The sequence below is a fragment of the Lonchura striata genome, chromosome 5 (assembly GCF_050655825.1).
Source record: "Lonchura striata isolate lonStrDom1 chromosome 5, ASM5065582v1, whole genome shotgun sequence".
Taxonomy (NCBI): domain Eukaryota; kingdom Metazoa; phylum Chordata; class Aves; order Passeriformes; family Estrildidae; genus Lonchura; species Lonchura striata.
The window spans coordinates 18,237,526-18,254,264 of record NC_140707.1 but is presented as its reverse complement, the minus strand read 5'-3'; the positions used below and the strand labels follow the sequence as shown (position 1 = coordinate 18,254,264).

General features: G+C 36.8%; 1 protein-coding gene across 9 annotated transcripts in view; it reads right to left on the bottom strand.

The window, feature by feature from the left end:
- Positions 1 to 3,649: 3,649 nt before the first annotated feature.
- GAS2 (growth arrest specific 2) overlaps positions 3,650 to 16,739 on the bottom strand; it is a 103,309-nt gene continuing 90,219 nt past the window's right edge. For 8 of the 9 annotated variants that reach the window (XM_085579891.1, XM_085579885.1, XM_085579888.1 and 5 more), the window contains one exon: positions 3,650 to 4,970. In XM_085579891.1, coding sequence (XP_085436017.1) covers positions 4,752 to 4,970 — 219 coding nt within the window. In that variant the 3' untranslated portion in view covers positions 3,650 to 4,751. The remainder of the gene's footprint in view (positions 4,971 to 16,739) is intronic. The other variant, XM_085579890.1, reaches the window with a different exon arrangement.

Below are 16,739 nucleotides of genomic sequence, written 5' to 3'. Positions count from 1 at the left end.
TCATAATAATTTTTTTAAAGTCTAGTGAAAATGCTTTGAGTTATAAAAAGGTACCTCAGATATTAATTTGAAATGAGAATTTCAGGCTAGCATTACAGTAGGTGTCCTACAAGACACTTAAGCAATACCTGCACTTAGTTGGTCGCTTGGGGTATTTAAAACTTTAAACATTTTTCTCTTCATTGTCTGTTATATGCTCCTCTGAAACTGCAAGGGGAGCAAATAACCATGTCTCTTGTCATCCAAGCTTCTGCTTCCATTAGTGCTATGAACACTTTCATTTAAAGCCATTTAAAGAACCTAGAGAAAAGAATCACATTCTTCTCTCTCTCCATCCTTTATGGAAAAGCCAGAGCTGTCTGTGCTTCTTAAGAGACCTAATTTTGAATGTTGGATTTATTCTACGGCTAAGGAACCACATCAGATGATGTGGGAGTATGTAGTTCTAGCTTATGAATCGCCTACAAAGCTGTTTTAAAAGATGTTCCTATATCATACATATCCAATTGGCCAGGCTCAACTGATTGGGAATTATTTGAGTAAATAAAACCACTTACTGTTAAGGTTTAAGTTTTGTTTCAGTTGACAGTTAAAGCAGATCAGTACTGTACAGCTAATAGCAACCTGACCTGTGCCACAGAACAGTAGGGCTGAGAGCTGCTCTCTCCTTACAGATGTCTTCTCTTGTCTTCCTTATTGTTTAGTGCAGCAGTTAGTTTATGTGAACCACAGCAGTTTTGTCCTTATTTCCCTCAATCCTGGTGGTTTACTTCACCTCAGAGGCTGTCAACATGCACCTTTTCACACAGATTATCTAGATGGTTGATAAATTTTGTTGACATCAGTGCAACTCTTTTTCCTTCATCTTCTCAAAGCACAGTCTTGTACTTCAAAAACTGACAGGCTAAAAAACAGTGCTAAAAACTGGACTGAAAAGCTGACTCTCCATGACTGTGATAGCATCATCTTTGTTGCAGCAACAAAGTGAAACCATTTGCCACTCCATATGGTTAAAATACGAAGATCATGCTAGAGAGAGAGTGTTTGTAGTAGATGTCCTGAAATTTGGGAAGATACAGAAGCTGTGTCTCCTCAAGTATGGGCAGCATCACAGTGGACTCTGAAGAGCACAGATGACTTCAGCATGTGGATTTGGTGCAGTGACAAGACCAAGTACTTGAGATGCAGCTCATCAGGCACAAGCAGTGCCAGCAGCTTTTCCAGAGTCTGGGAAAGCCTGTCCAGCCCCATCAACATTGGTGTGGTCCCACCTGTCTGTTCCACCTTACCTTAGTCGACACACCAGAGGCTAAGAAAGCAGGAGACACAGCAAAGCAGCAGCACTGTGCCTCCTCCCTTGTCAGGTACTCCCAGGCTGCTGCCAATGAGGCAGTACAATGGGTAAGCCCAAAAAGAGCCCATCCCTTGTCAGCATCTCTAGGAGATGCTTCTGTAACTCTCTGCTGTGGCAAACAGCTCATCTTCCAGATCTAAAGTGAACACGAGTAATAAATTCAGGATTATGTCTTCAGATACAAGAAACTTGCTGCACTTTTCCCACACATATAGTGCCTTCTTGTTTCACTCATCCCCAACAATCCTTTAACTAGCTGCCATAGATTTTCCATATCTTCTCTGAAATGCTGCTGGACAAAAAGGTGGTACTGCAAAGGAAGGATCAATTATCCCCATAATAAAGATGTGTAAAACCCCTATCCTCAATCAGTGATGTAAATAATCTTGCTTAGAAAAAATCTCTAGGTAATGTATGAATAGCAAGGTGACAGACTGCACTTCCTATAAAGAGTGGTAACAGATATCACAGTCACATTTCCAAACTAATTTTGAATGGCTTCCAGCATGACGAGTCATATTTGACATTATACAATAATAATGTATTTTTGTAAATAACTTTACATCATTTATCCGTTTTGAAATTAAGCACAATTTATTTACACGCATCTCCCATGGGGTTTGGTCTACAAGGACTTTGAGAAAAGGCTTTGTTGTAGCTCCTATCAGTTAAAGTTTTTAGAACTTCAGCCTCCTCAACTTTCACATTCAGCCAATTTACACAGCAAGACAGTTAAAATCACTACATAATGGAAAATGACCTGAATTTGTTCTGCCCCTATCACTGCAACAAGGGCTGTATGCCTTTGAGCAAGATTCTGCTGCTCAGCTTTATCTTTATAAAATGAGCCATAGGTTCCTAACAAATTTTCCAATTCCTACCTTGCTGCAGGACCTGACACACTATGAAAATTCTATTGATCAGATTAGCAACACTTACCTCCAACCCCTTCTTCCAGACTAACCAGTTTACTGCATTTCTTTGGTTGTTTTATTGATGCTTTCACTTCCTCATCTATTATTCGCACTCACATCAATGCAGTCAAAAGCAGTAAGTCCCACCTGCATGTTTTTTTACATCAGGTGGTACTGGCAGTACTTAAAATAAAATCCTATAGTCTCACATTCTGGAACCTGCAAAGTTGAAGTTTTAAGTCAGGAAGTGTTTTAATGTGATTTTTTAAAAGACATTTGAGTACCCCCCAAAAAAAAAAAAAAAAAAAAAATATTATATGTACAGTCCAAGCACATAAAGGGATTCATGTTTAGTTTAAAATATTGATTTGGATTTACTGGAACTGTTGAAGTTTACTATTAAAATAAATTTACAAATGCCTTTTTTATAATTATCTGCTCTGATTTATTAATAAACAAACAACTTCAAATATTTTAAAAACCAACATCATAATAAAAACACTAACTTAGTCTTGGATGATGGAAATAAAGGTTGAACTTTAAGATCTTGGAAGTCTTTTCAACCTCAATGATTCTGTGAAATGCAATTAATTATGTTTAAAAAACTAGCCATTATTTCTAAATAAACATTTCATATTTTTACGAGTGATTTTATTTCCTTCCCTTTTCATTTGAAAACAGATCTCTCATTGCTTATATTAAGATCATGGGGTTTTTTCAGCTATGCTACATTTTTTATAAAGTTATGTTTCTTGTGGTCTGCTTTCTGCTCCCTTATGGAGGACATATGACAACTTCTGTGACAACTGAGACTTCCTATAGCTTTTCAAAAGATTTATTGCTGAATATGTGTTTAATCTTCCTAGAAAGTGTTTTAAAATAATGATAAAAGGCTGTAACTTTGGAATTTTGTCCTGCTACTTTGCCTGCTGCACCAAGCAACTGTGAACTGTTTGCATTCAGCAGGTATTTTTACATGGTGAGGTGGGCCTTTTCCACAGAAGCCAGATACAACGTGCTGATTTTAATAAGGCATGGAACATGAAAGATGGTCTTGATCCTTTCTAGCCCACAGACATTTTCCTGTTAAAGACCACAGGAGCAGATCATAAGACCATTAAAAAAAAAAAAAAATTAACATCAGAAAATAGAGGAAAATACTAGTCAGGACTAAAAAAAGTATTTCCAGGATGCTTTTGAATTTTTTTCCTGCAAAGAAAAATTAATTTTCAAAAAATACAGGTATTTCTGTGTTATCTGTTTGCCCCTTTCTTTGTGCAGCTCATTATTAGGGCAGCAAGCAGTCTTGTGCATTGTAGGCATCCATTCAGTAGAAGCAAAGCAGATATGAGTGATTACAAATAATAAGAGATTCAAAATGTATGAGTATTTAAAAAAATTTATTTCATTTTTAAATTTATACAGTGAAACAATCCTATAAAATGATTTTTCTAGGATGCTACAAGGCACATAAATTACCAAATATAAACATAGAAAAGTAGCCAAAATCATGAAGCCCACATACAATTTAGCTATATTAGAGGCGTGCGAATGATTTATGAGAATGCAAATCACTTTATTTACAGGGTAATGAATATTTCACATTTAACAATAACCAGCAATAAAAAGAAGGGAAGGAAAAGCTCATACCCCAGAACAGTGCCATGTTTTGGGACTCCAGAAGGACTTGGTTTCCTGCAGCTCGTCCTTGGGCCCGAGGCTGTGCTCCTGCTGCTGCTTCCTTAGGGCTGCAGAACATCACCTGTGGAAGCAAGCAGCTCCCCTGTCTGACACAGGAAGGGGCCACCTCCCACTGCCCCATGCTTCCACACCGGGCAGCTTTGTGAAAAACAGAAAGGATCTACACACACATCAAACACTCAGCATTGTCTTCAGTTTTAAATAGTAAAACCGTGTGAAGGGGCTTTTCTTTTCTTTTAAGCAACGGCTTTCAGAAGTTGTTTGGCATGCAATAAGCCATTATATTCTACTAATTAAGAAGATTGAAAAACAAACGAATAGTCAATTTTTATTTCATTTCAAGAGACATTACCAAATCATTTCTCCAAATACCCATTTTCCACCTGCATATATATATTTCAACTAGACTAATGGTCAGGGATTCAAAGTAATAAGATTTTGGTACAAATACATTTCATTGTGTATTTTCTTCCATTAACAGGATGCACTCCTTTACGTAGCTCTAAGTATACATTCATGTAATAAAGAGTAATAATTTGGCTAAAAAGATATGTCTATTTATTATCCGATTGTAGTAATCTGCCTATCGAGGGTAATTTGCTATAAAAGATACAATACTAGAAATAAATAGTTCTAAATTCAAAGATCTTCAAAATGGGGTGTCATTTCCAGTCTGTGTTAAATTTTCCAACGTCCTTTTAAAGCATTACCTAACTTCACTACACTTGGGAGAATAATTTGGACCTACATACATGAAGTCCCACTCACACGAGAAGCTTATTTCACTTAATCTCCTTCTTGGTTTTGTAATGGGCAGAAACAACCAGATAATTGTCTGGATTCATGTCCCTGATGTTTGGAGCTTTGCTCTGCACTGGGGAGGTTTTCCCATCGACTCGGGAGATCTGGAGCATTCGGCAAGGGTCGTGCTTCAGCAGGTAACCCGCAAAGGTCTCCCAGCCGCCCCCAACACGAACCATCACGTGCTTGTTGTGCAGCATCTGGAATTACAGGGGAGGAAAAACCAAAAACACTCCTGAGAGGCAGCCATTCCTAAAGGAATCATGCTTTTTTTGCTGTAAAAAACTGCTTACTTTAATTGAAAGTCAAAAAACACGTGATGATAATACATAAAAGGAAATACTGTACAATAAAAGAAAAGGAAGAGAAATACCAGAGTGGTTTTTATTTGCATTTTTAAAGTAAATTAAAAAAAAAAAAAGTAAGAAAATGAGCTGGTATTTTAAACTAAAGGTATTCATATTTTATGCAAATAAATGCTACACATTTTCCTAGTTCCTCAGAATGGAGTCTTTCTGTTCTTCACGTGTTCAGTAGAAATATGTCAGGGAACATGAATACCTAAAGATTTTTTTAAAAATATATTAGTAAAGACACCATTTTATATTGAATTGAAACTGGCTTTTCTTTATAGGAGTAGTGAAGGGCAAACAATCAAAACAATTTCCCCTATCTTTGAAATATTTAAGAAAAAAAAATTAAGAGAATGAAGTTACATTTATTTTTACAATTAAGTTTTGCTGGCTATACATTCTAATAAAACAGCTTAATGCTGCAATTAAAATAATCCAATGAGGTACATCAGAAGTAATTTCTCTATGTTTGGAAACAACTGAATTTTCTGCCTAAATTCAAATAAAAGTTTTCTTCAAGTGCCAGTGTACCTTCTCCTTGCCTACCCTTGAATTCAGTTGGTGATTTTACTAATTTCTTCCTTTTGTTTCTCCATGCTGATGAGTAAAATAAATAGCAGTGAGGTATCGTAAAGCAGCACATTCTATATTTTATTGGTTTATTTTATAACCAACGTAAATGCCACATTGAAAAATGCTTTGATCAGGATATCTCATGAAATGCTAAACAACATTTAGCTGTAGTACAGGAAATTAAAAATTGGTCTGGTAAAAGGTTTCTAGAAGACATTTGACACAGTCTGGGTTTTTGAATTTGGATGTATGGCAGTGATGCCAATATCGAGACGTACAAAACTCCCTTGAGGGCTGGCAGTATTTGCAGTTGGGACTTAGATGTTACATAAACCTTTTGTAACACAGCATAGCAAACAAAACAGGAAACATCCTCAGTCAAACAAAATCACACATTATAGAAGGCAAAAAATTAACTTAAAAAAATTCCTCAACCAAAGAACCCCCCCACCTCAGCCTATTGTTTGAATTCTGTGACATCAGGAGAAAGACTCACCTGGAGTGAAGAAAGCATGGCCAGTTGTACATCTTACTAAAGTTTGAAAATCAGTTTACATTTATAAGGAATGGAACTCTTCATTAGAATAAGCAGCTGCAGATGAAATCTCATTTGACAGTTTTCATTTAAAACATGGTTACACAAGGAAATTCTTGCTTGTGCACTTTGGCTTTTATGTGAAACACAATGTGCAATCAATTATGGACACTGAAAAATTAAGTTACTTCTGATCCATCAGAAAGAGGTGCTCAAGCACTCTCAGTTTGATGAGTATCTCCCAGCTATCAAGCCTGCTCTGGGTTGTGGAGTGTTCACTTCTGCAATAGCTGTACACAAGTGAGATTTTTCTCTAGATTGATGGGAGTGAAAACAGAATCAGACTTTTTCTCTCAGGGTTTGTATTTTAGTTTCAAGACTTTGATTTGAGCTGACAAGGATATGAGATTTGAATCATACCTTTAGTCTGGATAATATATCATGAAAGAAACAAATGGTTTTTGCATCAGGTTTGAAAACTGAAGTTCAAATTGAGACAGAGCTTTAAGACAGTCTAGAGAATTTTATTTAGCAACTTTCTTCTCTTTGAATGCCTTAAAAAGCTTTTGAGAAGTGCCCCAAAAACTTTTAACATTCAAACAACTTAAGCCAAACTGGTGCAATACAACATGGAGTGGGGAGGGGTTGATTGTGCCTGAATTTCAGCTTCCCTATATTATCATAGGACGATTCATGTTCCAAGAGCAGTTGGGCTTTTGATTAAGATGCAAAGTTAGCAAAAAGTATGTTTAGTTCAATTTCCCTTGCTGATTACTGTGCACACTATAAACACACTATTTCCTGATGCTTAGGTTAAATGCACATCTTTTGTCTTTCCCCTCTTTTATCTTTTGTGTTATTATACTATTACAAATTTTACTGAGTGTTTGCTTTCTACGGGCTGAGTTTTTCTACATCCTAAATGTAGTAACTGCTTATGCTGTGCTGTGTCACAAATGCATCATTTTACTCCTACAGTCATATTTTGATGTTAGTAACATCAACATGAATCCAAAATAATTCTGCTAGTTTCAGAATTGCTCCAGCTCCACAGAAGAATGAAAGGCTTCTCAGCATGGAAAAAAAACACCAACAACTTACTCTACTTTCTAACTGAAAAACCAATATTCTCCCCAAAACACTTCAGCTGAAGATGAAACTTCTGAGATTTCATATTCCATCCAATTCACCTTTTCAATTGCATCAGATCTCCGAGAAGAAAAAGGTTGGATTCTACAATATTAAAGTTTATTAGTATCAATTTAAATACATTAATGGCGTACATGTATTTTCACACTGCTAGCCAGCCAACTAAAACTAAGAAAATCCTTTCTGAAAAAAAATCCAACTTATGTTTATGATTGCCATAAATTCCATTATTTCAGTCTGAAGGAGGGCTGTCATTAAAGCTCTTTTCTCTTGAATCTGTCATTGAATCTACAGTGAACCAAACATATAACAAACCAGAGGACCAGAAAATAGCATTTCAGAGGAAGAAATGATAGATTGTTTTGGTAGGCACCAAGGCTGTGTCCAGAGATAACAAGGGAAATAATTAATAGAAGTTAGGTGACCCTAAGCTGTCATTGCATAGCACCTTGGCTTCAGAGTAAAATATAGTCTAGGCAGTTTTCAGATCCATCAGTTTGGTGAGTTTGATGCCTTATTAAAGAGGTATTAGGCTGTATGTGAAGACAATAAGTTCATCTAAATAAGCAGCATTTTACTGACTTGAAAAAAAAATCTATTCTGTTTCATAGGAACTAAAAATCTGGCCCAATATAGTTACACTTCTGTGATGCTGACAGTTTAATCAGAAAAAGAAACAGGTAACTTTCCCAGGCATTGCCCTGGGGAAGCTGTGAGAAAGCTCAGGAAAAGAATTAAAACAATTCTTACCTTAAGTCTCTGCAGCTGGTGTTTGTGAACATGTGGAATATGTTATACATGATGTTATGGAAAGGTATTTACAAAGAGGTGTTGTTCCTAATTAAGCAATGGGGTGACAGGTGTCATTAAGAACCAATCAAGTTCTGGGTGAATGATGTTGCTTATAAAAACATGAAGTTTTGTAATAACGTAGCTCTTATGCCTTCTGAAAATGCATGGAGTGTGTCACCTTCATTCCCATTCCTGACTCAATGGTGACACACTCAGATTATAACTTTCTTACAGAACATTTCAGGAGGTGAGAGGAAGAAGAAGAAGGAATTACACACTATAGATCTGACCCAAGTACTACAAAAGCCAACACAAAATGCCTGCTGAATCAAAAGGAACCTGGAAGATAAATGCAGCAAGCTAAGGCAAATAGAGTTAGTTGGTATGACTTCATACCAACTTCAGAAACAGTGTAGGCTACATACTGAGAGAACATTGACTATAAAAATTGAAGGTGTTTGGCAAAATAATGCAGACCACCACACTAGTGGCTGTGCAAAAAAAATTTCACACTTACAAAAGTGAAATATTAATGACATTGCTAATGAGAAGAAATCAGATTTTACTCAATATGAGCCACTTAGACTTACTGTCATCAGTAGATGTATCTTGTTGCTTATATCTTAGGACTTAAGGATCCTTCTTTGAGTGGCGTTCAGAGCAACATCATGAATTGGGCTTCTAGATCAGTACATTTCACAGCATCCCCAGAAACATCACAGGTCAACACTAAGAAAATACCACTGTTCTGAAGACTTATGTGCATTACTGTAGCAGACTGCTGCCCACAGCAAGCTTGAAGGCTTTGCTGCCTCCACTGAGAGGTGCACACACCTATTCTGTCACCCACAAACAAGGCACCCTCAGACATGGTACCTCTAGCTGATGATTCTGCTGCAATCCCCACTGATGCTAGATAGGATCATTTTTGATGATCTACTCTCCTGTCTGTGAAAAATAAATTACTTTCTCAAATCTCAGCAGTATTCAGCATTCACCAACCATTCTTCGTAAAAAAAACAAACAAAGTGAGACCAGGATACAAATCTCAGACCAGGAATGGGACTCAGATCTAGGCTTTTAGTCTGCCCCAGTGAGTCTCTGGGCCTGTATCTAGAATATGCTGTCGTCAAGTAATGACAAATTATTCTGCAGTGGGACATTTTCATGGAGTAGGACAACCCTTCCATGTAAGAGACTGCAGTCCTTCCCAGTTGTGAGAAGAACTGATGTTTGGTGCTGGCAAAAGGTGAAGTCTTGGAATTTGATGCACATATCGATGAAAAAACATTATCAGCAGACTTGAGACACTACTGCTTCAGGAAACAGGGCCAGCAAAATTAGTCTTCCAAATCCCCAGAGATTCCAGTGCTTGGCAGTTACCCAGGTATGCTTGAAGGTGGCCACTGAAAATTCTCACATTTATCACTTAATGTGGAAGCAGGTCTAGCTTGGTGAAGCCCTGAGACAGACTCCAGACGACTGGCAGTGTGCAGAAAAGTCTGTGCAGCTGTATGGCTTCCCAGGGGCTCTGATGGCAGAGGTTCAACATCCCTGACAGTCACCAAAACATGCAAAAGTTCTTGCTCACAGTCCATGCTGATAGTCCATTCAAACAGGATGGCTGGGGGCTGGCCAAGAAGAGGACACCACCATAGCAGGTGGTAGAAGGCATTCATACAAAATTAGATGTTTTCTAAATTCATTCAGAGATGCAAATTTTCTGAAATTTATAGGTAACTTTGTTACTACATGAAGTTTTTCCACTTCTCTGAGAATTCAGTGACCTGAAAACACCAGAGTGTGTAATAGGCTCCTGATTATTTGCTTGCAAGCCAAATGTAGATATTAAAAATATCCCATTAGCAAAGATTATGCAACTTCATCACTAGAACTCCTCATAAAATTTACAGCAAAATCCTGAAGTATGATCTGATTTAATCAGCCAGGTTCTATTTAGAGACAGTCCTATTTTAAAAAGTTTATAGACACTGTAGCATAAATATGATAAAAGGCAGTACTGCTCTTATACACAGAAGGATCACTTACACACAAGGAATCAGGGGAGCAATTCCCATCAGAATACGGAAGAAAATCAGCTTCCAGTGGGAAAGCTAGAAAGCTTCTCTCCAACAACACTTCCTCTTGGCTTTCATTCCCCTTTTGTCATAGAATTTCTGTCTTCTTAGAGAAATGTTTTAGTCTAATAAAACAGTAAAGCTTATTTTAGACTTATTTTAAGGAGTCACTTATGTGCCTGAGTGCACGTCCAAGGGATTAGAACAAAACCTCACCTCTACAAACCTGAAAAAGTGCAAATTATGTAGCCAATTCCAGCTACTAATTATTAATCCATACTGAAGTAATCTATTTGCAGTCTATTAATGTATATTTTGGCAGATGATAATTTATTAGTCCCTTTATTAGTCCTATTATCCTAAAAATAAGTAAAGATAAGTAAGTCTTTCTCCACATGAAAACCAGGAAATATGCACTCCTCATGTTCTCTTATCATCCCTCATTAAGTCACATTTTGCCTAGCTCTCCTCTTTATACAGGATTATACAAAAATGTTTTTATAAAAACGTCTACTAGTTTTAAAAGCTCCAGATGATGCAACCTCAGCCATTACATATGGATTTGTTTAAAGACCAGCTCTGACTTTCTGTGTTGTCATTCTGAAGCCCCAATAGAATAGCCTGCACTTCCTCTGTTTCTTCAGGCACCATGATAATTACATAGAAAATAGATGGCTCTCTGGATTAACATTTCCCTCTCATTTTTGGGGAGTTATATGTTGTGAATCACATTAAACAAATCTCTCTTAGCTGGAAAAAAAGGTCATAAAAAAGCTCAGACTGAAAAAAATACGTCAAAAACATATGTTAATTGCTTGTCACAATATTTCTAGCTACACTACAGTTTGGTTTTAGCATTAACATACTTTCTGAATTACAAAGGATTTTATGTTACATCTTTGGCTGCATCAGATTAACAAGTATCCACTTAATTAATTTAAACAACTTCTGTTTCAGATCAAAAGAACAAACAGATTTTGTTTACGCAAACACAAAAGGCATCTAAATAATCATTCAGATATGTAAATACCCAAAGGGCTATTTAAACATTAAAAGTATTATTAAAAGAAAATGGCAGGTGTAACTATCCACTTTTCTTATTTTCAAAATTTAGCTGTCACTTCCCTCTGCAAACAAAATTCATCCAAGAGGACTGCAGACATCTGTCTGCATGCGGGACACTGAGGAGGTCAGCTACAGTAAAGACAGTGGTTTTAAGCAAACCCTTATCCTTTTGAAGGTAAAAGTAAGTGAGGTTTTCTGCAAAACTGTGCTGACTACTAAATGCCATGTAGTCCTCCTAGGCAAAAACAATAGTAAAAGTACCAAATTAAAAAAAAAAAAAAAAAAGGGAATGGCAGCAGAGTGGTATATTATATATAGTGGCATGTTTAAGACAAGCACTATCTTCTACTTAAGTTATGGCAAGATCCCTCATCTGCCCAATGAAGAATTTAGGGTTCAATTTCATATTTTTGTACCATTTTCCATATTCAACTCCAAACTGCTTCAGATATCTACAGTAGACACACATTAATAGTGAGGGCTTCTTTTTCAGCAGTAAGAATGAGATAGTGTTATTATTGTGATCTATCACAGATACCACTGTATCTTCAAAGAAGACTTACTCCTTAAAAAAAGCCATCTCTCTTCAATTAAGACATAATGAGAGACTCATAAGATTTAGTGGGCAACAGACACGCCTAACAGTCACTATTCTATGACAGAATTTTTAAATTCTAAGTGTGTTTTCATTAAATTTTCTTCCCTACACAGTTGAGTATTCAGGATTTGTAAAGTGATACCAGCTTATAGTATCATTATAAAATACAATATTGGGTACTATAACTTGTTACTGTAATATAACATTGCATTATATTCTTAAATATATATTACCTATTGTTTCACACTTTAACCTAGTAATACATTTGGAAATAAAGTAGAAATGGATATGTTTAAAGATATAAATAAAGTGAAGATCTCCTTGCTGGACGCTTACTCAGTAACAGATACACTTTTTTACCAAGTGAAACCAGTTACACATTTTCAAGAAATGAGAGAGGTAGTTCCTAGTGAAGACAATGTGAAGTCCAATTCTTCAAAACGTATTTTGGGTCATGTGTTTTGGAAATCTGAGTCAGACCCTTTTATTAAAATGAAAAGGCCCCTAGGATAAAGGTTTTAAAACCCTAACCACTATATTCTTTGTTAATTAAATCCACTTCTTTCAAGCAGCCTTCTAGTTCTCCTTTTAATCTCACAGATATTTCTATGAAAAGACATGTAACAACATCAGCTGTTTCATTTCACTAAAACACACAGCAGAGAGTTCTTGTCATTTAGAATAGGAAGTTAACTCCTTCCACCCAATTCATTTTTACTTAACTGATTAGTCACTTTGCTTGTGTGTTGATTTCTCCTTTTTCTAAACTGATATTCCTGTCCACTTGGCAATTGCCTCCATTTTCAAAACTACTCCTTTCTGTGAAAAACTTAAGCAAACAAGGGTAAGTGAAGAGGAGTTAAAATGAGATTGCCTTTATCTTTTGGGATTCAGTTTCTTTTCAAGCCTTTTGTATTCCATTTGTGTATGCCTAGAGATTAGGACCTCCTTTGGGATTTCTACCTCATGACTTTCCAATTTGTTTTTGCAGTAATTACTCAAGTTGTTAAACTACTTTATCAGTCAAAAATCTTGTTTTTCACAGTGCTTATGGAATGCTAATATAAGATGTCATATTTTCGGTACAGTGCTGGTAACACAACTGGGAATAGAAAACATCTGTAAGTGTTTGCTATTCCCAAAAGTAAGTGGCTAGTGATTCCACTGTAATCAGACTGCTGTAGCTCAAAAACAAACACTTCATATATTACTATACCTTGTTGGTATGACCTATATTATGTTAAAACACTGCTTAAGCAACTTATAATTCATACATGATTGCAAATGACTCCTAGCAGGAAGGCAAGTGGAAACTGTAAAACCATTTAAAAATCTGGGAACAGTGCTGCCAAGTATCACAACCCTGCACTTTTCACCATTACGCAGGGCTAAACCCTGCTCCACTCTTTCAGTTTGTGCAGAAAGCAAATCTCCACTAACCCTCACAGCAGTATGAAATGAAAACAAAATCTGACTTATATTTAGTCACAACTCAGGAAAACTAGCATGTAATCAGGTCAGAAACCCAATACTACAGGGAGAAAGTTTGCAAATTGTTCCTAGAGAGTTCCCCTAGAAGAGGTACAGAAGTGGAAAATCTGATGGCTTACTTACATCTGGGTTTATAAAGGTCTGAAAGAAGCTAGGAAACACATATTTGATCATGAAGACACTGTGTATCTAAAAATGAGTAGGATGCTAAATTATTAAAGCCCTATGTGATCTAAGAGAAATAAGTAATTTCACAAGCCTCCATTTATAGCAGAGAGCAGGTAAATGACATGTTTGCAGAGGTATCAGGAACAACGTACCAGAAAAATTTTTTATTTTATGTATCATCAGAATATCATACTATGACAGCACCACAGCCTCCCGAAAGGGGCAACACAATGGCTGAAAACAGTACTCTGATAAATATAAGAAATACTCTGATAAATCTAACAGTACTCTGATAAATCTAACAGGGTATCACTGAAGATCAGCCAGTTGTGGATTGTGAGAAGTACATCAACAGCAGGGTAGTGACGGAATAAGAAAGTAGAAAACAGGATGTGGAGATGAGCAAAATGGTAACAACCAGGTGGCCTAGAAGTACCCACTGGAATGTTAGAGACAATAGTACCTGAGAGCCAAGGTGTCCTGTGGTGATTGATGCTGTTACTGTATTCCGTATCTCACCACACATATCTATCTGTGCCAAAAAACTGTTACTGTCTCTTTCAGATCCTGATGACTTGAGAAGGCTAGAACAGAGCCTAGAGAGAGTTAAAGAATAAAGTAGGTTTTTATTAAAAGGCCTTAAAGGATCCACCTTGGGCAGTACAAGAGCCTGGCCAGGGCCAGGGCTACACCCAAGATGAACCAAAATGGTCACAAAATGGACAACTGCTCACAAAGTCTCACACTTCTGTAAGGTTTGGTCCATTAGCACATTTGAGTTAATTATCCAATTATAGCTTTAGGAAGTCCCATCCTTCTTGTTTTCTCTCTTCCCATGCTCTTGGGCCTGAAACCTGTAACAGTTGTCCTTTGTCCCAAGCTAGAAAAGGAATTGTTTTGCCTCCCTACCCTGTGAAGAGAATTCGTTAGCACTTAATATGAAGCTCAGAACTACAAAGCTAGACAGCATGGAATCTGAAAAATATAAAAGCTAAAACTTAAGGCATCACCCTGTGTATGTGGGGTTGTGATCATGGGTGTTACCAAAATCTCCCTGCTCAGGTGGTTTGCTGCTTTTCGCTGCATGGTGTTTGCTTACGGGCTGCTTGGTCTTTGCTCAGGGAAAAGTTTTGGTTTTTTCTTTTTTGTTTCTTTTTTTCCCCCTTGGCTTGGAGATCAGGTTTGATCTTCCTTGGGGGAGTTCTTTTCAGCAGGCATCTAAGAATAAGCAAGAATCTAGCAGCCCACTGAAATCCTGAACTGACGTAGCACATGGGATAATGAAGGATAGATAGGGAAATCTCAAGGCAACTCACAATAATTACAACTTAAAGGACTGAAAGGACAAATTGGAAGCGAGACTGTCAACACTGTCCCATAAAGTATGGGATCCAGCAAAGCAGTGATTTTTAGCTGATACACAGTCTGCTGAAGAGATAGTAGAGATTGTTGCATAATTTCGGTGATAAAGAAAATTGCACATGATACCTGACATCAGGACCTGAGATATCTGCAAAGACCCATATGGAAAACTGTGCCCGGGAAACTGAGAATTTCACAGGAATGAGATAGGAACAGAGAAAGATCCACTTGCACAGTGAAGTGAATAGAAAGATCTCATGAAGCCTGACACATTGAAGAACAGTCCTTTGATTAGTGTAGAAGTCCCAGTTTGAGGGTGAGCATTTCTGCAGTCATTCTGTGTATCATTAAAGATACTCAGAAGCCATGAAATAACATCTTGCCTTCTGCAAGGCAAGTGAGGAAATGGAAATTCTTCCCTTTCACAATGCAAAAATGCAACATCCTTCATCTATTTGTGCATGGCAAGAGATGAAGTCAATATGCTTGGTATAATGGCAAAAACCACTAATGCACAGGAGTTCAGCAATGTGTATAACTGAAGCAGCCAGGAATTGTTTTAGAGATTGAAACCACAGCCAGGTAAATCCTGTATGGCACAGATAGCTATTGACCTCTGGAATTAACAGTTGTGTTAAACATTTCTGCAAAGGGAAGGCATTGGGACTGACTGATAATAATAAGCAGTTAATGAAACTGCTTATTTCTGTTTCCAGACAACAGCAGGCTCATTGAAATAATTATTCCAGGTAGTCCTGCCAAGCTAACTGAAATGGAGATACATTTTTGAATCGATAAAAATAACACAACAGTTCAGACATTTGAAATTCTTATTCTTGATTGAATTTTCCCTCAAACCTTACATTTGGCTTCTGTCTGAAACTATTTCCCAGAACTTAGAAATAGCATATGTTTCATGTCTAACACTAGATCTTGCTTTACTGTTTGAAAAAGGCATCCAGCACAGGTGAGCACTCTGTGTACAAGAAATAAGACAGATGCAGAAGTAAACACAATTCCTGTTCATTAAGAACAAGTGTATTTCTGACAAGTGAAGGAATTTATGTCCTGGACAAAGATTAATAGTATCAAGGAAAATTATTTAGACATGGGATTCATGCTCAGAATGGTATTTGCAAGTACAGGGACTGTGCATTTCCAAGCACTTTGGGTGACATCTGGTGACATTGAGGCCTGAGGGCAACTAAGGTGACACTTTTTTGTTTCCTACTCTCTAGACACGTATGTCTGGGCCAACCACAAGGGGGACCTTGTCCCTATCAACTGAAATGTGTGATATTGAGCAGAAATCTAGTTCCTGACTCATAAGAATTATTTTATGCAACACTCAGCAGATGATATGGCAAACACATGAAATACATAAAAAGAAATCAGACAGAGTTTATGAGAGTAAGTGAAAGTGTCAACTTTCAAATGCTATGTCTGGATGGAGTTATGGAAAACCATATGTATTAAAATCAAATAATAGGGGTAGGGGAAGACTATTTAAGAAAAGAATTTAAAAAACATTAGCATTGGCCTGCTAAAATAAATTTATGAGAGATTTCTTAAAAAGAAGAAAAATACTTTATTCTTACCTTTGAATAAAAACACTAAAAAACAACTAATTTTGTTAATTGTAATGATTAATCTTTTTATTAGCATTTAGAGCCCTGAAAAGTTTCTCTTAAAGAAACGCAAATTGATACAGACAATTCTCTCTCACTTTCTAATGTCAACTAAGTTTTTACCCCTCAAGAAATACCTCTAAAATAATGTATTAGAGCAGTGAGGTAGTAGTAGTC